The sequence below is a fragment of the Thermobia domestica genome, chromosome 13, assembly GCF_964235325.1.
Source record: "Thermobia domestica chromosome 13, izTheDome1.hap1.1, whole genome shotgun sequence".
In the NCBI taxonomy this organism is placed as follows: domain Eukaryota; kingdom Metazoa; phylum Arthropoda; class Insecta; order Zygentoma; family Lepismatidae; genus Thermobia; species Thermobia domestica.
Window position 1 is genome coordinate 171,564,064 of NC_137466.1, and position 23,342 is coordinate 171,587,405.

Here is a 23,342-nt window from a genome sequence, read left to right on the forward strand (position 1 = left end):
ATTCAGCCTCGTAATTAGGGAGGATTAAAGGAGATATATATATATATATATATATATATATATATATATATATATATATATATATATATATATATATAAATGATCAATGTCAGAGAACGCTTCAGTAATACTAAAAAGTAATGGTCGGAACATTTTATAAATATTTCTTATTTTAAGCCAGCGCTAGTGGCTAATTGACACTAATTATATCTAAATTTAGATGTATGTATTGTTTACGAATTTAAAACAGAGCAATAGCGTTACACAATATTTTGTACCTTTAGGAATTGCGCGCAACAATAAACCTACCCCCAATTAATTAATGTAAAAGAATATAAAGAAAAGGAAATAAGCTTTTTTTTTTCTTTTAGAGCTTCTTCTGTGTGAGAAAAGAGAAAATTGGAAAATTGTCAGAGTCCTTTTATTAGCAACCTGATTTTGTATCCATGGTGCTGTGGATTGACGTCAAAAGGGAGATTTTTTTCTCATTAACATGCTGTGGATGATGTTACAAAAAAAAAAAAAAGAAAAGAAAATCTTTTCATCCTTTTTCTATCTCCGGCAAAGAAAGAGAATATTCTTCATTCGCTAAAATTAGAAAACGAATTGTAAAGGTAATTTTAGTAATGTTTTCTCAAATATCACTTAAAAAAAGAAAGTCTTCCGTTTGTGTTTGGAGATGAGGAGATAGAAAGATATAAAATATGTTTCTTCAGATCAATCTTCACTACAATACGGTGAGTTGTTGTGTATTCTGTATAGATTAGAACGTAAAATTGAAACACATGATGAAAATAATGCGCTCGTATGGGCTCGTAGACTGTAAAATTAGAAGGAAATTTGTTTGTAAATTACAACCAAAAACTAAAAAATATATTGGACTAGCAGGACACCAGAAATACATGTAACTCATTGCGCACCAGTGACATCCGTGTGGATGTCATGAAAATGTATCCCTTACTAAGGAAGTATTTATCCTGGAGATGCTGAAATTTATTAGTGGATGCAAGGCAAGACTTAGTTCAACTATTTCCCGTTAGGTGGCAGCATCATACTGAGTGAAAAGACAAGAAAAAATGTGTTTTCCTAGTAGATTGGCAGGCCTAAGGGAGTATTCAACTACAACACTCATGTGTTTGTTTTGACGATAAACAATAAGCAACTTCGAGATCTATTTCGGGATTGAAAAAGGAAAACGTTTGTCTTTGATCTCCAGTCAGTATTGGCAACCTGAAGCAACATAAAATCCCTTCAGAACATCAAAAATTTCCCTTTTCCGTCGAAATATTCCACAATGCAAATAATTATTGTTATCAGTAATGTGAATGCTCTTCTCACGCGCGCACAAATCTATGCCCTATATGAACGGTCTAGACAGTCTTTTAACACTAAATGAAACCGGCATTACAGCACACACATAGGAAAATGACATCTGGAACGCAAGAAGCTAATATTAAAATTATACTGACTAATTTGTAAATATATTTCCATAATGAGACACCAAGAATACGTTTGGTATTTCAATAATAGTGATCAATATTAAAATACATAATCTTGACTGGAACGAAGGAAAGTGTCACAAATGTGATAATTGCAGGGCAGAAAATAAATGGGATTATTACTTTTGTGTACCCATGCAAAGCCATTAATGAAAATTTGAAACCAGAATGTGAGCTGAAAGCTAGAATAGTGATCGGAAAAACAGCATTTGAGGAAGAAGAAAAGCGTATATTTTTGTTGGACAAATGAAATAGTTAAACGGAAAAGGCTGATAAAAAATATTATATATGTACAATACTGTTTCGTACAGTGCAGAGAGTGGTCATTAATGAATAGTGATGAAAACCGATTATATACAGATCTGGAGAAGAATGAAAAGAGTGTGCTGATTGGTATCAAAGTCCAGCAAGGAAATATTAAAACAAATTGAGGAGTGAATAATAATACATAAGATAATTAGAAAGAGGTAGATAAATTGATCAGGAATTTTTTGAGGTAAAAGAAGTCTTATTAGGGTTATGATAGAAGTAATTTGTAGAAGGTAAGAGAGGGAGAGGGAGAAGAAAACTGAAATAATGGTGTAATACCAGGGCATTTCTAAAAGTTTTGGGCCTTATATTGATATATAGCGCCACTCGTAATAAGTTAAATATGAAGAAATTATGAAGGGCAGTGCAGAATCTTCAAGACACGATCTTTCCAAATAGGTCAGTATATTTGAATTTGGAAAGTTTTATGATAACGAGAAGAGTGTTGTTTCTAAAGTTGTCCTTCATTCTGAATATTTCGATTTTCAATTTTTTATAATATAAGTTTCTAGCAGATTTCCTTCTGTGATTTTTTTCTCAATCATTGTTTTTAATAGTACGAACTTACACAACGGCGTATGACCTGCGAGATGGATAATTTATACCTGAGTGTGTAGGGATCAGCACATTGACCTTGAACAATAAAAGCTTGCTTTCAAATCAGGAGCTCGCTGCTTCTTAATTTAAACAGCAGTCTAATGTCCTCAATTCCCAATAGTCTGTGCCTTCAACAGGTAATGAACCTGAAACCTACAACAGGAATAGTAAAGAATTTTGCTATATTTACAATTTTAAATAAAAATCAATAATAGTATAAAAGTTGAGGGCCAAGTTAACTTAATCTTGTACAGTAGCTTAATTAAAAGATAGAAGAGAAATTTTGTTTATTCTTTATTAATACAATTCCTTTGTGCACCAAAGAATGTTGGTAGTTAGTCCTTTAATTTTGTGGAGACACCGCAAAAAAAGAATTTAACTGAGCGCCTAATTGTGGTAACACGTCACACGCCCACGTAATTGAAGATGTAGTATTTCCGCAGGCTGTGATTAAGCTGTAAGCTGCAGAAAAGATTTAATTTCAAGGCAGCGACGCCGTGCGTTGTTATATCTGATGTCGTCGTTTGTTGTGACGTCACTATCACCAAGCACTCACTCACTTCTTCCTCTTCCTTTTCTATTTTCTCTTTTGTTTCTTTGCTTTTCACACCTTTCATCATGTCTTCAACAACGCCATGAAAATCTCATTAAAAATTTAAAGGTAGAGTTAAACTGTCTTCCTACTTTTTTTCTTTTCTTTGTTCCTTATAGATTATTCAACCATGAAAGCACAAAAGCAAAACATTACTCTGAGTAGGTTAGAGATCGCATGACTTTTCAACTTCTAACAATAGCTTTCGTTTGACGTTCATATGTATATGTTGAAAAGTTAGGAAAATTGCAAATTACTTACCTACGCATGGTTAAAACAAAATATCCAAGGTTTACTGCCGCACCAACAAAACTTATCTTTGAATCTTATTCTGTACAAATCCAGTCGGATCAGGATTGCCGCTGCGACTTTTTTTTTTTTTTTTTTTTTTTTTAACAAGGAATGGTTCTCACTTGTAAAACGTGTTTAGAGAATTCGAAAACTTAGTTTGATTGATCTTTTGAAGATGTGACTTTTCCAAATATTGTAGCTGTCAATAGTCAGAAATAATAAAGTTACGGCACAAAAAAAAAGGAATTTTTGATTGTGAATCTAGACCCTGGTTGTTAAACTTTTAAGATAAATCTGAAAATCCTCAGATGAAACTAAGCAAGTAATAAGTAACTTTAGTAATTAGGGTAGTACGTGCTAAACTGACTACTCATAGAATCTGGACAATTTTGTGATAAATTCAAAGATAGTGTTGTGGAAGAAAGCAATTTTAGTAATACAGACATTCCATACAGGATACTGATAGAATTGTAGTAGAGAGTGGAAGTTCATCATTAATTGCAATAAGTAATGCAATGTTTTCAGACTAAAAAGAATCTGATGTTTTTCAAATAGCACTATGGGCTGATGAAATTGTATTGTGAAGATATAACATCATCTTTAAATCACAATATATTTTTAAAATTAATTATTTCAAACGAAAATTATACATTCATCATATTAAAATATTGTACATCAGTGGGTTACAGTTGGATCATGAAATAAAAAAGATCAGAAAGGCAGAATAACATGTAAATCATTAATATCTAAAACAAATTTTCTTTTCATTGGCAAAATTGCATTACTTATGAGATTGGTTATAGCGCTTATAATAACTGTGTAAGGAAAACAAATTTTATTTATTTTTTCTATAAAGGTGAAAAGAACGGAATGTATTGTCATATCTTCATTAATTTTTTTAAGTTTAAGATTTCTTAGGCTAAAAAGCCCTCGAAAATCTTCTAAAAGACAGTTCTTTTCGAGCTCTTGCACCTCTAATCGTTATCATTGTGGAATAATGGGGAAGATAAAGTAGATATGTTTACTCTCTCGTTCCAATAAATGTAAATGTAATATTATGTATTTAACCTATGCTTATATATGATGCAGCATCTAGTTACTTGTATCTTTTGTGTGTTGCAGTGTGTGATATGTGTAAACGCCAAAGCCACTATGCAAACGTACCCGTGCGGTCACCGCGTGGTCTGCCGCAAGTGCTTCGTAAAGACGATCCAGATGGCCGTCTCTCAAAGGCTTCTTCCTTTGCGCTGCGTCATTTGCCGCTCCAAGATCCTCCGGCTGAAACAGGGACACCATGGAGGCGTCTCCTTACCCACATCAGCCTCCCAATACTCTATGACCAGCAAGTGGGCCGTCCCCAGCTCTGCGTCGCTCTATTCCATGTCTTCAGGATCTTCCACCTTCTCCGGTAAGTACGCGATTTGTATAGGGTGACCCAAAAGTAGGTATACAATTCTGCATTGATTAAGTATGACAAATTATTAAGTTAATGAGGTAATTTGCTTCGGTCTATTCCGACTTTACTGTGTAAGTGAAAAGAAATAAATAAAAACAAAAAAATAATAAACTAGCCTAAGTTAAACCTATATGCATAATAATAAGTAAATGATATAAAATGCCATAATCCGGTCAGTACAAGACTGTATACCTACTCTGTATCCAGTAGATTGAGTCTCATAGAATGAATAATAAAGAGAATAAAGTTATTGGAAATAGATGGTTTCAATCTAAAATTGGGGAGTGGTTTGGGTATCACACTGGTGAAATACCCTATGTTGAGTTAAAAAGGCAACGTTGCCACTTCAGTAGGCTGTTTCCTTGGGCCCTCACCACACTAACAATTTAATATTGTTAGAAAACTGATTCGAGGGGTTCTAAGGTTTCGTACTCAACACTCTGCGATCTTCCATTGTCATTTTGGCGTGCTCTTCCGTTATTTTCGGCACGGAAGACTAGACTGAAAACGTTACTTTTTCATTTAACATAAGGCGTTTTACAATTGTGGAGCCAAAATGGCTGATATGATTGGGGAATTTCCACCATTTGCGGTTGAAGAGCACCTATTTTCAAAAGTTTTTTCCCCTTTCCATTTCCTTTCATCTTTATTCATAGCAGAATTGGCCTATGGCTCCTATCTTTCGGTTTTCCTCCAGCAGATTATGTTTCATGAAATTGACGCATCATCAAAAGCAAACATATCTTTACATTAATGGATTTGCATCCCCCCTTATATACATATATATAGGTATGTATAAAAGTTATCCCCCCCCTACTGTAGATTGTTCCCAGACATGTCCGTGTGCTCCTGAACCGTCAATGACACTCTCACCATTGTTACTGCCTGGCAATACCATGTATCATATTTCGTATTAGATCTACTAACTACACATGACTCACGCAGCCAAGAAACTTTCCATGTTCTTCATCACAATAAGCAGGCGTCTTTCCAGATGTGTCCATGGGTTACCTCCCGGTTCTCCCATTGTCTAGCATATTTTCATTTCCTCAACTCTGTTCACATTTCTTGAATCATCAACATCTTTTACACTAAAAGGCCAAACTATGGAATGTTAATTTGTTTCAAATAAATCTGAAATATTAAGTTACTAACTCTTCTGGAGATATCTACCATCTTAATACAACTTTTCCCTCTTTTTGTTACCTAACCAGTATTGTTGCTTTTATGTGTCATCAGCTCCCATACGTTGTAAACAATTTGAAGTTCGCTACGTGGGAGGGGGAGTGCACCTATATAGCAAGGTGTTCCATTTTAGATCTACAACCAAGTGAGTTTGTGATGAACATTGTATCTAATATTTTTATTTTTATTTTATTTTTATTTTATTTTATTTTATTTTATTTTATTTATTAATTATTTTTGCGGGAGATACTCCCATTTTCTCGCAAATCCTCACTGGATCAATTCTTCCAAAATCATTACGTATTAGTAATGTCTGTGTCCTTAAGCACACAAATCATGCTGTAGGTCATGAACCTGCAGATCTAATGATTTTATTTAATTTCCTTTCATCCATTATATATTCAGTCCCAACTGTTGTTATGCAACCACTCATAACACACAAAAAATCCTTCATCATCTTGGTTTTGTTCAAAATATTGATGGTCTTTCAACGACATTTTGTTACTTAATAGTACATTGTTCTATCTGTCATGAATGGACTCATCTGTTCTAACAAAATATCCGGAACACCCAACTTCCCATGGGGAACTCCCTTGCGCCGCCACTGGACGATTCAGAATAATGCATTTTTGGATAAAGCAGATTACAAGTCTAATACAATAACATGTCGCTTCAGCTAAATAGCTAATAGTTTTGGAGATATTAGCCCGAAAAGTTCATTCTCCCACGGTTTTGGACAGTTTTAGCTCAAACTATGCACTTTTGACCACGGGCTCATATGAACTTTTTTTTTCCTTATTTTGATGTGAGGAATCATCTGTTTCAGTTTGTTGGTCTAGTTCTAGTTCATTAACACCCTGCATATATATATACGTTTATATAAGTTGTCACCGTAAAAGTATAACATCAAGATCATCATGCTTGTTGATTGGTAACAATTATACAGACTTATTTAATACGAATTTTCTTGTAGGGAAATGTGAGAAAAGACTATTTAAAGGATTTAACTTTAGCGGCAAAATTTTATACCAAAAGACAAGTCTTGAGAAATCATTTTGAAGTTTAATGGAATTTTGTTGTGTTGAAATTTCTCTAAAGATTTTCCAAATAATCAGGAAATAAGGGTATGTTACTAGATGTGGATTGAAAATAGTTGGAAGATCACTTGCGAATAAGAATCAAATCACCTTCCTTGTGAGAGACGAGGAGAGACCAGAAAGTTCTTAATCTCTCCGTGATACAGGTATCTTAGTAATGAAAATGGAAGATCATCTCACTAATGTTTGTGCCAATCTGTGCCTTTATAGGTCCTCTTCAATTAATGTTACATCCAGAAAAGTAGGCAGCACCGGTATGATGGACAAAATCGAATACCAAACTGTCATTACGTTCCTTTATCTTCAAGGAAAATCGACACAAAAGATACATGGAATGATGGTAGCTAGAAAAGAGAATTTAAATATGGTCATACAAATTTACAGGATGACGCAAGAGATCACTCGCCGCTATACTCATCCTGTGATCAACTGTCTACTAATGAAATCATCCCAGCGTATATTTGACAGATTTGTTTTTGTAAACAAAATGTAAACGTTACACTGATACGAATGTTTAGAAGAAAAATATTACAAATGTTGATTTTTTCTCTTTTGTTGTGCCTCTGAATTGTGCGACCTTAATCAGCTCGCCTAGTTTACCGCTGGAAATCCTAGACGCTAATATAACACTAGAATACCTACTTCTAGTAATGCGTACCTTTAAATTTATTCCAATGAAATACAGAAGAAATTGTTAAGTGAAAATCTGTCTTTACTGTTCACGCGAGTTTCTGATTTTCTCAGGAGAGTGCGCTCAACACAAAAGACCATTTCATCGGAACGGTGGAATAAGAAAAAAAATAAGAAAATAAGAAAGACTTAACAGGGGGCAGAGAGGGGACTTTCATTTTCACCACTCCCACGCTAGAGCAAGACCTAAAACGATTTTCGCTGCACGACGACTAAAGAAACGTTCAATTGTAAAAACGTTCCGCGCTAAGAGCTTCTATTCTTGTCCCCTTAAGGACAAGACGTGATGTTCGTTCCATCAAATGGAGACGGAGCGATGAAGGAAAAGAGAGTCTTTCGATTTTCGGATTACCAAAAGAAGAAACGAGGGCGGGGTCCATCAGCCTTTAGTATTATAACACACAAAAGGGTCTTCTAGGTTTAGTTAATCCACTTTGTATAGAATCGATTATGGGAAGTTCAATATTATATTTGTGTGTGTGTCTCTGTGTGTTGATTACTTTTGAAGGAAATTGCTAGAAACCACGGAAGTTGAGGCTTTGAGGGATGATCCAGGTCGAAGAACAGGTGTTCTTATGAGGAAAAATCGTGCACATTTAGAAAATGTAGGAAATTTCAAGGATCATATTCAGAAAATTACATTATATATATAGATTTTCGGCTTTAGAAGATTCGAAGTGCACTAGTGTTGAGGATAACTGGATTGAAATTAGAGATAGCATTAAAATTTCAGCAAAAGAAAAATTGGGACACGCGGAAATACGTAGGAACAAACCATGGTTCAACCAGGAATGCATAAAACTAGCAGAGAAGAGAAAACAGGCAAAATTACGCTGGCTACAAAATCCGAATGAAATGACTACACAAAATTTCGCAGATATCAGGCGGGAAACTTCCAAAACTTTTAGAACAAAGAAACGCGATTTTCTGAAAGCTAAAATTAAGGAACTTGAAGATAATAGTAAAAATAAAAACATACGGGACATGTATAAGGGAATCAACGAATTTAAGAAAGGCTATCAACCTCGTGCTTATATATTAAAGAAATCTGACGGTACAGTTCTCACTGACACGGATAGCATCTTAAATAGATGGAAAGATTTCTTTGACGATTTGCTTAACACGCAACCAAAAACTAGTGTTCGTGGAGAAAAGGAGATACACACCGCAGAACCGTATATTCCAGAACCCAACCGAATAGAAGTAGAAACCGCTATAAAGAAATTAAAGAAACACAAATCTCCGGGTGTAGATGAAATTCCGGCTGAGTTAATTTTAGCTGGAGGTGAAAAATTGTGGAACAATATACACAAACTCATTCTCCTTATCTGGAACAAGGAAGAATTGCCACAAGAGTGGAAAGAATCAATCATTGTTCCAATCCACAAGAAAGGCGACAAAACTGACTGTAATAATTATCGAGGCATTTCTCTTTTGTCAACATCCTATAAAATCCTTTCAAATATTCTGTTAGCAAGACTGACCCCATATGCAGATGAAATTATTGGAGATTATCAGTGCGGATTTAGACGAAATCGATCAACTATCGACCAAATATTTACCATTCGCCAAATACTCGAAAAAAAGTGGGAATACAATACCCCGGTACATCAACTATTTATTGATTTTAGAAAGGCGTACGACTCCGTTATTAGAGAAACATTATACAACGTTCTTGCAGAACTTGGAATACCGAGAAAGCTAATTAGATTAAGATATGTTTAAATGAATCCCAAAGTAAAGTCCGGGTAGGAAAATTTTTGTCCACGAGCTTTCACGTCGAAAATGGCCTGAAACAAGGAGATGCGTTGTCGCCATTATTATTTAACTTCGTTTTGGAATACGCTATAAGGAAAATCAAAGATAGCAACCAGGGCTTACAGTTGAACGGTATTCACCAGGTTATGGCATATGCTGATGATGTAAATTTAACAGGAGATGATAGGAGAACAATAGAAAGAAATGCAGAGATCTTATTAAACGCTTGCAGGGACATGGGTTTAGAAGTAAATGCAGAGAAAACTAAATACATGGAAGTGCGTCGGGACCGGAATACAGCAAATTATGGATGCCTTAAAATACTAAATAATACTTTTGATAAAGTGGATACTTTCAAATATCTAGGATCAATATTAACAGAGGAAAATCATATTCACGGAGAAATTAAATGTCGACTAAAAGCAGGGAATTCGTGTTACTATTCGGTTCAAAATCTCTTGTCGTCGCGAATTCTGTCGAGGAATTTGAAACTTAAAATATACAAAACGATAATCATGCCTGTTGTTCTGTATGGCTGCGAAACATGGTCACTTACTCTGAGGGAAGAACACAGACTGAAAGTATTTGAGAACAAGATCGTGAGACGAATATTCGGACCCAAGAGGAACGGGAATGGGGAATGGCGGAAACTTCATAACGAGGAACTACATAATTTTTATGGTTTACCCAACATTGTTAGGGTCGTCAAGTCTAGGAGGCTTAGATGGGCGGGTCATGTAGCTAGAATGGAAGAAAGTAGAGACGCTTTGAAAGTCTTGACAGGAAGACCAATCGGAAAACGACCATTAGGAAGATCTAGGCGCAGATGGGAGGACAATATTAAGATGGATCTCGCAGAGATTGGAATACAGAGTAGAAACTGGATGCAGTTAGCTAAGGATAGAAGTCAGTGGAGAGCTTTTGTGAACGCGGCATTGAACCTCCGGGTTCCATAGGCCATAGAGTTAGTTAGTTAGTTACATTATATATATATATATATATATATATATATATATATATATATATATATATATATATATATCACATTAAAATAGGTTTTTATAAAGATTTACCAGTATATTCATTTGTTCAAGGAAAACCTGCAATTAAAAATATCTCTCGTTTGGTCCATTAGCGCAAGTCCTTACAAGAAGGCAGTTAATTAAAAGGAGATTATTTGATCTGATGCATTTTTTATTATTATTTCACTTTCTAGCAGCTGAACGCGGTTCAACACCTGTATCATTCGGTTTCTTTCATATATTTATATGAAGAAATACTATTTTCCTTTTTCTTTAAAATGAATAGGATACTTAATGCTTTGAATTTACTAGTTTTTTTTCTTCAACTCTATTGTTCTTTGTAAAAATGAATTCCGATATATTACGAAACTGCACATGCCTGTTAGAAGCGAAACCTTTGGCAAAAATAGGAGTCCGTTGTTCTACAGAAGAGGTTGCAAATGTGTTCCTGTGGCAACTTTAGCCAACCTTGGGGAAAATAATGCAGTATAAAAAACACATTATGTAACATTTCATGTTAGTTTTACGTTGTCTAAAATTAATTCATTGTTTTTTTTTTTAAATCACATTAATACTTATTATGACAACTATTAATATTGCAAATATTTGAGTTTCAGTATGTTTAAAAATAATTATTTTGTATTTATGAACAAATTTTCAAGGTTTTGAATTTTGACATGCTCCTCGTATATATACCTTTCATGGCTACTTTTTGACTTCGTCATCATGAGCTTCTAGACATTTTTAGTTGCATGGCTCAAGCTTCCGTGTAACCTATGTGTAAAAAGCTTCCGCCTAAGAGTGCAACCAATCCTGAACGGATATCTTGGGCACTTCATTGTTGTTAAAACGCTCCGATCCAAGCCATTTTTTCAGATGAAGAGAAAGGAAAGAAATCACTGGGGGCAAGGTCGAGGCTGTGACTGGACCATATAACAGTCAGCAGATATACATGACATGAAAAAGATATATAAACTTGGTGTGAACACTCCCCATGGGGTTAGTGACAATAACAAAGGTTTATGTGTTACCATCTGCACCTCCTTCCTCACTCGCAATCTCTTTGCTCGCCAACAACAACTCATTTTGTGCATATCACCTTTAGGAGTACATCAGACACATAAAACAATTTCTGATACAAAACAGGAAAAGAATACTTCGTATGAAAGGTGATCTGCATCCAGACAAGATATTGCTATCTAATCTCATGCAGTGAAGAAAGCATCGTTCACTTTGAGTTGCTTCCCAGCAACTTAACAATAAATACTGCACTCTATTGTGAACAACTGCGTCGACTTTAGGTTCCTGTTGTGATTCACTAATTCTTCAGTTCGACAACAAAAGACTTCACGCTACAACCGTGACTAAAATAGTTCTTCAGGAGCTGGAAATCGAGATTTTACCATATCCAGCATACTCAGCAGATATCGTGACTTCGGATTGTAATCCGTTCCGGTGCTCTCAAACGCAATGCGTAACACATCGTTCGGTGATGACACGGTACTGAATACGTGGGTTAATGCGTTCTTCGCCAAGAAACTGATGGGATTTTACTGTAAAAGAGATCGAGGAATCATTGAACAATGGGAAACGGTTGAGAATAATAGTTTAGATCATATTATCTATTGATTAGTTTTGTAGAACTTAGTAGCTTCCATGTTTCATTGTCTGGATTGTCATTCCAATGATTGCCTGGAATGTGAAGTAAACCATTCGAATTTGTGCACCTACCCAATGCTAAATTAAACAACACACCGAAGTTTACAACTTCAGTACTATAGCTTTTAGTTACCCTCCATACTCATTATTATAGGTTTCTAAATCACTAATATTTAATTCAAGTATATCTGTAATTCATCCCTTGACTAGGATCAACAATTAAATGTGACCTCATCCTCCGTCGAACCCGTCACAACAGCAGTGGTCGCCAAACTTATGGAGCTTATGAGCTTCCGTTTTTAAATCCTACTGTAAACTACCAACCAAAACAACTACCAACTTTTTTTTTTAAAGTTACATTTGTTTATTGCCACCTCAGTGGAGGAATCAAGGTTAGTCATCCAGAGCGTTAACACGATCTACTGACAATGTTCCCGCGAGCTACTAGTAGCTCGCGATAGACGGTTTGGCGATCACTGATCTATAGAAATGCACACTATCCATTCGACACCACTACATTATTTTTTATTTTCACATTTTGTTACAAAATATATATCTTAGAAATGATTGATTCGTAAAAAATATATGGTTCTAGTATAGGTTTATGTCAGGTTCGGAGGGGGAAAAATCTATAGATTCTATAGCCTATAGAGATTTCGCTAACTTCTGGAAACAAAGTTGATATTATCTTCTTTCCCATTTTCTTCCGGAAGGATACAGAACTGTTATATGAAGTATAATAACAGCATTCCCAACTGCTTTTTCCCTTTTGGGACATCCGAAGCAGGTTTGCCTCCACCAAAAGGATCTAAGCTCAATCCATTTCGAAGCATTTTAGTTCCCATGAGATTTTTTTTTTCATAGGAGGTTTGGTTGCTCTGTTTCTTTAGATACTCTTTCTTACAATGGTCAAGAATAGAGTTTGTAAAGACGGAAACAATGGTTTTCGAACATTGTGATTAAGATTATATTAAAGTGTATTAAGTTTGTAAGTAGTATGCGTGTATCAGTATTAGGAGACAACAAATTACAGTAGATCTGCAACTTAAGAGGTCCATCAGGGCGAAATTAAAATTCCGCTAATTTTACAGTAACTGTGTGCTATCTTCAAATAGATAAAATATAATTAAAAGAGGAACAAGAGCTCGCTAGACAATATTATTTTACATGAGATACCGTTATCATGACTCACTTATCTGCTTTCGATTTCCAGCCATTTAGAAAATCGGCATTTATTTTCGCATTTATAAATGGCTGCAAACAGAAAGCTACTACGTGACTCGTAATAATGGTACCTCATGCAAAATAACATTGTCCAGCGAGCTCTTGTTCCACTTTTCGATTATCTTTTATCTATTTGAAGATGTCACATAATTACTGTAAAATTAGCGGTATTTTAATTTCGCAGTGATTAGGCCTCTTAATGGGATATTTCTTTTCCATGTAAAGGTCATAAGTAAATATTCAATCTTTTCCAGTACAATGAAACTGCCAATGGAAACGAACAAGATTCTTTCCAACATCATGAAAATGTGCTTTTTTTCTCGAATGTTTAGAAGACTACTTCTGAGAATTTACTCCCCGAAAAATCTCATTATATTCAGCTCAATTTGTTCTATCGATTTAATATCTCTTCGGACAATATTAATTATAATTAAACGAAAACTAAAGTCTAAAAATCCATCAAAATTATGTGCAGGGCCGGCTCTATCGTATGTGCAACCCGTGCGTGTGCCCAGGGAAGCAAGTCTCGAGGGGCGCCAAAATCTGTCTTAACTATATTATTTAAAATAAATATTTCTTGTTGGAAACAGACTTCATGATAATGGTAGTAAAATTTACTAAGCTGATCTATTAAAATACTGCATTCATAAATAATGTTTAAGTCGCATTAGTTTAAGGTTACATGGGCAGTCCTAAAGCAAATAGTCAAACAAATTGCAGCATGAATTGCTCGATTGTTGTCAAATATAAGAACTCAATTCTCGAACAGTAGCGAACACCTGTTCCATGTAGTTCGTAATCCCAGTTTTAATATGAAAACTGGCCTAGTCTTTGTCACGACCAAGTTCCTTATCATTCAAGGTGGAAACAAGTTTTAAAAAATTAACAGATGCAGAAGGAAAATCCAGAAATAAAGATTAAAGAGCTAGTTACACTGAAATTGCAGATTGATATATTGAGATTGAAGATCGATATTCAATTCAATAAAAAGCATTATCATCTTTCCTTTGCAGGTGTGTTTGCTTTATCTTTCACTATTATAATAGATTATTGTTTAAAGAAAACACAGACACAACGAGATTGTATTTGTAGTATTTAGGCTTTTCTGAGTGCGAGTGCTTTTCCCCTACCCTTCGTTGTTCATGATGGGGTAGCATGCTTTAAATCTTGGCCTTTTAAGATTTGTTCTTTCTGTAGAAAAGGGACGGCAAATTATGACATTGCACGGGGCGGTAAATTGCCAAGGACCGGACCTGAGTACGTGACATATCTCATTAACATGTGTGCTGCAGTCTTGCCAGTGTTTTAATGAAACAATTTATTATTGTATTCTTCAGCATCAGTTTTATCTTAATAGCTGGTATATTATTGTACACCATCAATTTTTAAGTTTACAAAAAAATAAAGTTAATAAATAATAAAATTATGCATGAGGAATTATAGTCTGCCACATATTTAATTTTATTCAACTCCATGAGCCAGGCCCTTATCTAAACGGTGTCCAAAGCGGATATTTAGCGTCCCTGCAACCATCCTCAGCGCCAATGAAACTTTCAATTATTTGTTATGTACAATGAATGCATGATAAATTCATACTAGCCTTTTCTTTGTTAAGTCCCTCTCTTACTGTTCCGGTTACATCCCTTTCCAGCCCAGTGGTTTCAGTGTGAAACCACATCTTTCTTTCTTTTCCATGCAGCCCACTGGTTTTGGGATGAAACCACGTTTTAGTATGAACTTTGCGTGTCATCTGGACACGGGAGTTTAAATTATTTGTAAGATTTTTGTTGGTGCTGAAACTTTATCGCCAATTGAGGGTCAGAGTTGTTTGTAGCATCATCTAGAAAACTCAACTGTTTTACCCCTTTCGAGACAAGTGTTTCAGAAGGAAACGTAATATATGAATATTTTATTCTATATTATTGATAGTTTAAAAGAATATGACATGTTTAGGATAAATTCGACAAGAACAATTAAAGTATTCCTATCGAATGTATTCGAAATATGTCATGTTCTTTTGGAAAATATATCTGGTTTCAAATTGAAGCCATGGACAACAATAACATGTTAGCACACATTGTTTCCAGTAGGGTTTACAATTTTTATTGGAATTCATACATTTTCTTGAAATATTTATTTGTGTTTCTTACAGAAATTATAATTATACCCAATGACGGAAACTTTTATATAGTGTAAGAAAATTTGATGTCACTTCTGGTGGAGGGGAGGGGACGTGGAGAAAAGGGAAAATTTTGTGGTACTTCCTTAATGTTACTGTTGTAAATGCATTTCTGATTCATGAACAACAGTGTAAGAAGTCATTCTCTTTGAAGTAGTTCCAACTTGCTATATTTCTGAGTTGATTGAAACATCACCAAACTCTCGAAAAGGAGAACGAAAGCAACGTCTAACAAGTAAAGGGTCCAAATGGATGAATCGAGTTGCGGGATGAGACATAGTGCACCTGACAGAGGATGTGATATTATGTGTATGTGAAAAGTTATAGCAGCTGAGCGAAATAAGAAACGGAGGAGGAGGGGGTCAAAGTTGGGGGAAGAATGGCTACGCTATGTTACAAATATACTTCAAATAAACTGTTGAATCGTAAAAATAGTGAAAGATAGACAATGCAAACACTGGTAATTTCACATATTAGCAAAAGAAGAATGGGCAGAGTAGATCACAAACCCCTGCCGCCATTTTGAAATTTGTGATATTTTTTTAAATGGAAAAGTAGTCATGTGATAATATATCAATTAGGGCCAGAATGTTCTCAAAAAGTCAATTATGAGCTTTAGCGATCGTTATCTGTACTTACTTTGAAGATTTAGGGTCATCTTTATAGTTATTTATCAAACTGATACTCGTATGTTGAAAGTTTGGATTATCACGAAAACACATGTAGATCTTAGAAGTTAAATACATATACAAGCCAAGAAAGCTAACAGTGAAATTTGATGACTAAATTGTACACTATTACATTAGTATTTATGACATTGCTTCCAATTTGTTCGTATAGTGCCGAAGAGAACTGTTCCGGTATGAAAGAACAGTCCCCTCCCTTTTTTTTTTTTTTTTTTTTTTTGCTCACAGCGTGGTCATTTTGAGCATGTGTTGCGATGGTATCCAAACAGATAAAACGGGCCATAATTCATCAGCAGTTAGTGGTATGTAGGTGTAAAAGTGCATCTGAAAAGGTTCCCCCCAATCCTCATTCCCCCTGTCTATCCGCCCATTGTAATTTTTAGAAACTGGGGGACGCCGTACATGTTTTTTCGAAGTGGGGGACGGCGTTCCCCTGCGTTCCCCATCACTTTTATCCCTGGTGATATGACAAAACGGACAGCAGCATTGCACAGTCTTAATGCATGTGCCGCATGACTATCTTTCCATTTCAAAAAAAAAAAATCACATACTTCAAAATGGCAGATTTCAAGATGGCGATGGAGGTTCGTGATCTAATCTGTCCATTCTTATTTTGCCAATAGGTGAAACTACTACCGTTAGCATTGTCTATCTTTCACTATTTTTATGATTCAACAGTTTATTTGATGTATTTCTATAACATAGCATAGCCGTTCTCCCACCAACTTTGACCTCCTCCCCCTCCATTTCTTATGGCACCCAGCCGCTATAACTTTGCACATACACATATTTTCCCATCCTCTGTCAGGCGCACTATGTCTTATTCCGCAACTCGATCCATCCATTTGGACCCTCTACTTGTCAGTAAACATAAACCGTATGTTCTACCTGAAACAATATTTACAGAAGGATCATATACGCCAGTAAGAAGAACATCTCGTAGATATGCATTCTGTAGCACTACCCAGGAGCCTCATCAAACGCGAACAACGTGCAATACTTGTAATGCTAGACTTAGTATGACAAAAACCAAGAATTGCTTTGATCAGTACCACCATAAGAAAATGCAATGGTAAATGTGGCCTGGTTGCAAGGTGAACCACAACATATGGCAACCCTGAAAATGTTTCTCCAAAATATACGTTATGGTGATATTATTGTTTTTGTATTAGTAATATCAAATATTTATTAATATGTTTACTTCAGTATAGTAGAAAATGTAATGGCAGTTATTGCCTAGTAGTTTCAGAGTGAAACCACGACATTTGGCAACGCTGTAATTCTTGCTTTAATCTTGTATTGTTTTATTCTTTCTTTTAGTATCATACTGACCATATATTTAATAAAATCATAGTATCATACTTACCATATATTGAATTCTTGGGCCGTAAAAGGTTAAATATCCCTCTCCTATCGTTCCAGCTACTCACATATTTCTCTTTTACTGTCCCGACTACTTACATATGTCTTTCTTACTGTTCCGACTACTACATAGGCTCTATTTCTTTCTTACTGTTCCGATTACTACATAGGCTCTATTTCTTTCTTACTGTTCCGACTACTACATAGACTCTATTTCTTTCTTACTGTTCCGACTACTTACATATCCTTCCGTTACTGACCCAGCTACGGGCCTGGATCTATGATTAGTGTACGATATGATTCATCTTTGGACATTTTCATCATTATGCACCGATATTATTGTAGAATTTCCTTATAATTGTATTGTATATGTATTACATATTTATTTCTCTTTTACTACAGGAGTGTCGTCAGTTAGTTCTGCCAGTTCCATGAGTCATGCGTCAAGTAAATCCGGCAAATCGGTTTCCGGATATCGTCTGGGATATCGACAACCCACTGGATCACTCAGGAAATCTCAAACCCAAGCTATGAAGGTAATATAGAACAATAAAAATTCTTTCTCAGAATGTTTTGCAATTTCTCTTATTTCATTACTTTTTAAAAAAATTTTCGTATGTCTTTCTTATTTCTTTTTAATTTACACATCAGTTCTGAATTGGTTTATTTCAAGATTGCAATCCAGCATGTTAAAACCTGCAAGACTATTAGTTATTATCTAGTATATATTTCCCAAGTAGTTTATTGTAATATGTCAGTAGGATATAGTATTGGTATATTATTGAATGATTTTGCATATCGATTTCTTAAAGGATATAAGGTTGTGTGTGAAAATATATATTCGAAAAGTAATCTGTATCATTAGCAATACAGTTCGTTGTCGATTTACGACCGTCTTCCCTCACGACCACCCGCAATTACGACCGTTATAATGATTAGATTAGGTAGATATTATTATCAATAACAAGAGAAATAATAACAGTTATAAGATAATAACACACATGGTGGCGCAGATAAAAGTATGCCGTCTAAGAATAAAGGAAATGCAGTGAAATTACAGAAACGAAGAGCTGAAATGGACTTACCATTATTTACAACAAAAAATAGAGAGAAAAATACAGTGAAAAATATATTTATAGATGTTGAAAGTGACCCCTGCGACATCAATACACAGCTCTGCATGTGTAAGAATATAAGATAACCCGGCGTAAAGTTCGAATATCGATGGCGGCAACTTCATGGCTAATGTTGTCTTTCAGTTCCTGTATTGTATGTGGGTTAGTTTCATAGACCTTGTTTTTTAGGTGTCTCTACAGGAAGAAATCACATGTTGTTAGACCTGGCGAACGTGGTGGCCACAAACCTTTGCTGACAGTTCGTTCCTCGGAGAAGGCATTATGTACTCGTTCCACATATACCTTAGAAGTGTTGTATATTGCTCCATCTTGCTGGAGAAAGCAGTATTGTCTTTCATATTCAGTGAGTTGAGCACAAAATGCATAAAAATCTTCCATATATGCAACCGTGTTGAAGGTAACTGTCCAATGATGCGCGTTCCTGTTACACCGCACCAAACATCTATTTTTTTTTTCATCATGGAGTGGTTGCTGACAAACAATGTTAGGGTTTTCCGTTGCCGAGTACCTCGTGTTCTGTGAATTTACATGACCGGAAAGATGAAACCATGCTTCATCATTCATGATGTAATGGAAAGGGTCTAACAAACCATCCCTGATCTTATTCAAGAATGCTAACAAAAATGCTAACAATCGATAATTCTTGTACAAGTATGTCGACTGTTGTATATTATCGGTTGTTGAAGAAATAACAATAGATAATTGCATAAATTGTTCATTGTTGTAGCTGTTTACTCAATTTCAGAAGTCGAAATATTGCATTCGCATTAAAAGAGGATGCTAGCTACTTTTAACTGCGCCACCCTGTATCACAAATAGAGAAAAGCTACTGATACTAATATTATGGAGGTACATTATAAACTATTTTGTATACGAAAACAATATTAAATGTGCATATTGTGATTTTAGAAATTAATGTGTTTGTATTGCATTCAACACGATGATCAAAGTAGTATTTTACACTCTACTGTATAATAACTATCATCTAGCTAACTTACGACTGGGTAGTCGTGACCGAAGTCGGTTGTGAGTCATGACTAACTGTACATGCTTTACCTAAATCAAGTTTGTGAATTTAACTCACTAGGAATGCTTCCCAACTGTAAAATAGATTTTGCATAATGTGAAAACAAACTTATATATAACCCTTGCAGAGATTTAACATATTTCAAAGCTAATAGGCAGGCATAAATAATGAAGTTATGAGACAAAAAATATTTGAGAAAAGTGAACCCACATAGTGGTAAAATTTTAAGATAAGTTCAAATAATTTCAAACGTAATTAAGTAATCTGTAAAAGAATTTAGTAACATTATACATATCACAGATATTATCCGTAAGCATTGTCATCAATGCTGTGAGTATCAAACAGTTCTACATCGTGTTATTACATACATAAGATGCCTACATAATAGTAAACAAATATATCTCTAGTACATTATAGTGTTGCAAACTTGAAGAGTTATTAGTTGTACCACGACGACCAATCCATCCATCGAAATGTTGATAAAAAAAAAAAAAAAAAAAAACTCACAATAACACCAAAGTGACGCGATGCTCCATCGTATTGCCACGTAAACTGAATATTTTCGTAACGAGTGTTATTGTCAAAATTCTAGATTGACAACTTCCTGTAATATCTAAAGGTATGTGTCACTTTTAAAAGTTTCTTTATAAAAGAATGGTCCTATGACACCACCACTCCAAATACTACTCCAAACAGTGACAGCAGGGATTTAACTCTTCTGTCTCAATTTCATAGTAATTGGTATCACTCCAATAAACACAATTGTGTCTGTTTATCCTATCATTTATCTTGAATAAGGCCTCATGTGTCCAAAAAATTCGTTTCCAGAAGTCTCTGTCAGTTTTGTTCCGAATGAGAAACCACTCACAAAACTCAACACGCCGGTTTGGATCACATGCGAGGTGTACAAGTCTCAGCCAAACTAAGATACACAGTAATGCCAGCTCTAGTACCAAAAAAGAAGAAGAAGCTCGCTTATCTCTTTTCTTCCTTACTTAATTTGGTCCTGTATGTTCCAGGGCAGTTCAAAAGTTTCCGGAATGTGGATGTAGTTTTGGCATTTATGACGTAATCACAATGAATTTTGTACAACATAGTCCTTAGGTTTCCTAATTATGAATTTGGCAAGTGTGAACAGGTAATAACAAGCAATGGACGAGAAGTGTAGCTGAACGGAAGAGTGTATGGTGATCAGTTTGCGAAATGTCGCCGTTCAAGCAAAGCCCAAACATGAAGTTTACGTGAAAATTGGGGAAATCTGCTACAAACACTTTGATAGCCTTAAAACAGTTTATGGTGATAATACTTAAGAAAAAAATGGCCCTCAAAGGTACCCGTTTCGCCACTGTAGAAGACAACCAAAACCAATGTGACGGCTAAACTTCGGAAGATACCAAAAGAGGACTTGAGTAATGGAGTAACTGTGCGTTTCGAATATTCCTACTTTGGAGGCGATTAAAGAGATGTTAACTTATATTGTGGGAATAGAGAGTTGCAACAAAATTCCGGGAACCTGTTGACTCCTCTATATATACAGGGTGTTACAAAACAACACCGACAACGTTTGGGAGGTGATTCAAGATCAGACAAATATAAACCAACCTGGGTGCACAAATGCTTCCTTTCGGATATAAGCTGCCGAAAACATGAAAAAATGAAGTTCCTTAGCTCCAAAACCGTAGTCGTGTCAAGACTTTTATAGAGGCAGTTTGGCTATGGGCGTATAGTTTGAAGTACTCACCTTGTTTCGGAAGTACAGCAGGATTCTGAAACATGGATATTTGGATAGGACACATACTAGTTCCTAAATAAAGTTTTGATCCAACTACGATCCCATGCTATTGGAGCTATGAACCTTTAAAGTTCATTTTTCCATGTTTTCGGCATAGTATAACTCTGACAGGAAGCATTTGTGAACTCAGGTTGGTCTATACTTTTCATCTTATCTTGATGTCAGGAATCACTTTTCAAACGTTGTCAATGTTGTTTTGAAACACTCTGTATTTATAGGAACAATTATAAACGGTAAGCAGCAATAATCAAAGAGCTTATTACAAACCGAAAACTACTTATGAGAACCGCTGGCAGAGGATGTGGAGGAACTTGATGAAATACGTTGAGAAACCCTTACCTAGAAATATGTAAATCAACCGTGTGGGTTTGAATAGACATTTAGCTGTTTTGTTTATTGAAAATGGTAATTTAATCAATCGCAGCATGTAGCTAATCTGAAGGAGAGAAAAAGAAATACATACATAGAAAGAAGCTTACCTGTTGCTCCTTTTTAAAATTCTGCTCCTTAAAGGGCAAAATGGCTACACCACAATACGAGAGGTTGGGTCGGTAGATATCGGTTGTATTTCGCCGGAAAGAATTCGTTTGTGAGATTGTTAAATCGAGTTAAGAGGGAGTGATAGCCCTTTCCCTTCCCTGACCACCACTTGCGTTTGGCATTATCTTCTATCTTTTAGGTCTCTCTGATCTTCTCGTGAATGGCCCACTGCCACGCAAGTCAGGATTTCAGTGGGGGATTGGAAAGGTGTGGGGGGAGTTGCAACAGGTAGTGAGCGCTAGAATACCATTCAGTCTAATTTACTTAAGAGCAGCAAGGGAACATTTTCTTTTTTTTTTTTTTTTCTGTTTCCTCTGAGACTTCCACCTGTCTATCTTGTCTGAATGTCGTTCCTGACACTTCTCGAATGCGTGCTTTTACTTATTTCGCCTTCTTCGCGGACGTGAGTTGAATTTTTAAGCGCGTCAAAAGCGTGTGAAATGATAGACAGGTATGTAATCACATACAAAGTGATTTTCATGATATCTTTAGAAAAAACATAAAAGATGGAAATCTTTAAGTAATTTCCTTACTAACAGTGATACCATTTCGGATCAGTGGTGTACGCAGAAGCTCGTATTAAGTGAGGTTGCCACATTTCCAAGTCAAAATGTCGGGACCTTCGTGAGGTTTGCCACCTTTCTAAAGCAAAATGTAAGGACATCGCATGTAACTATTGAGGAGAGGAGGGGAAATGTACTAGCATTTCTTTTTATGTAACATATATAAATGAAAGTCACTATATTTATGATTTAGAACCGCTTAAGAGGCTCCATCACGGCGAAATTAAAATTTTACTAATTTTACAAAATTACGTGATATCTTCAAATAGATAAAAAAAATCGAAAAGTGGAACAAGAGCTCGCTTGACAATATTATTTTACATGAGATCCCATTATCGCTACTCACTTACCTGCTTTCGATTTCTAGGCGTTTAGAAAATCGGAATTTATTTTTGCGTTTATACATGGCTGCAAACGGAAAGGTACTAGGTGACTCGTGATGATGGTACCTCATGCAAAATAATATTGTCTAACGCGCTCTTGTTCCACATTTCGATTATCTTTTTTATATTTGAACATATCACATAGACCCCTCTAATTACTGTAAAAGTTAAACTACCCGATCGATCTGGATCAAATTTTCAACATACATGAGGTTCAGGCCTAGGGTGGTTTTTATTATTTCAGTTTGACGGTACAACGTAGAGAAGGGGAAGCTATATATATATAACCGTCAAC

The 23,342-nt window shown here is 35.4% G+C and overlaps 1 protein-coding gene across 2 annotated transcripts in view; it reads left to right on the plus strand.

The window, feature by feature from the left end:
- LOC145668753 (uncharacterized) overlaps positions 1-23,342 on the plus strand; it is a 338,148-nt gene that overhangs the window by 251,584 nt on the left and 63,222 nt on the right. For both annotated transcript variants that reach the window (XM_081736894.1, XM_081736895.1), the window contains exons 3-4: positions 4,411-4,696; positions 18,009-18,142. In XM_081736894.1, coding sequence (XP_081593020.1) covers positions 4,411-4,696; positions 18,009-18,142 — 420 coding nt within the window. The remainder of the gene's footprint in view (positions 1-4,410; positions 4,697-18,008; positions 18,143-23,342) is intronic.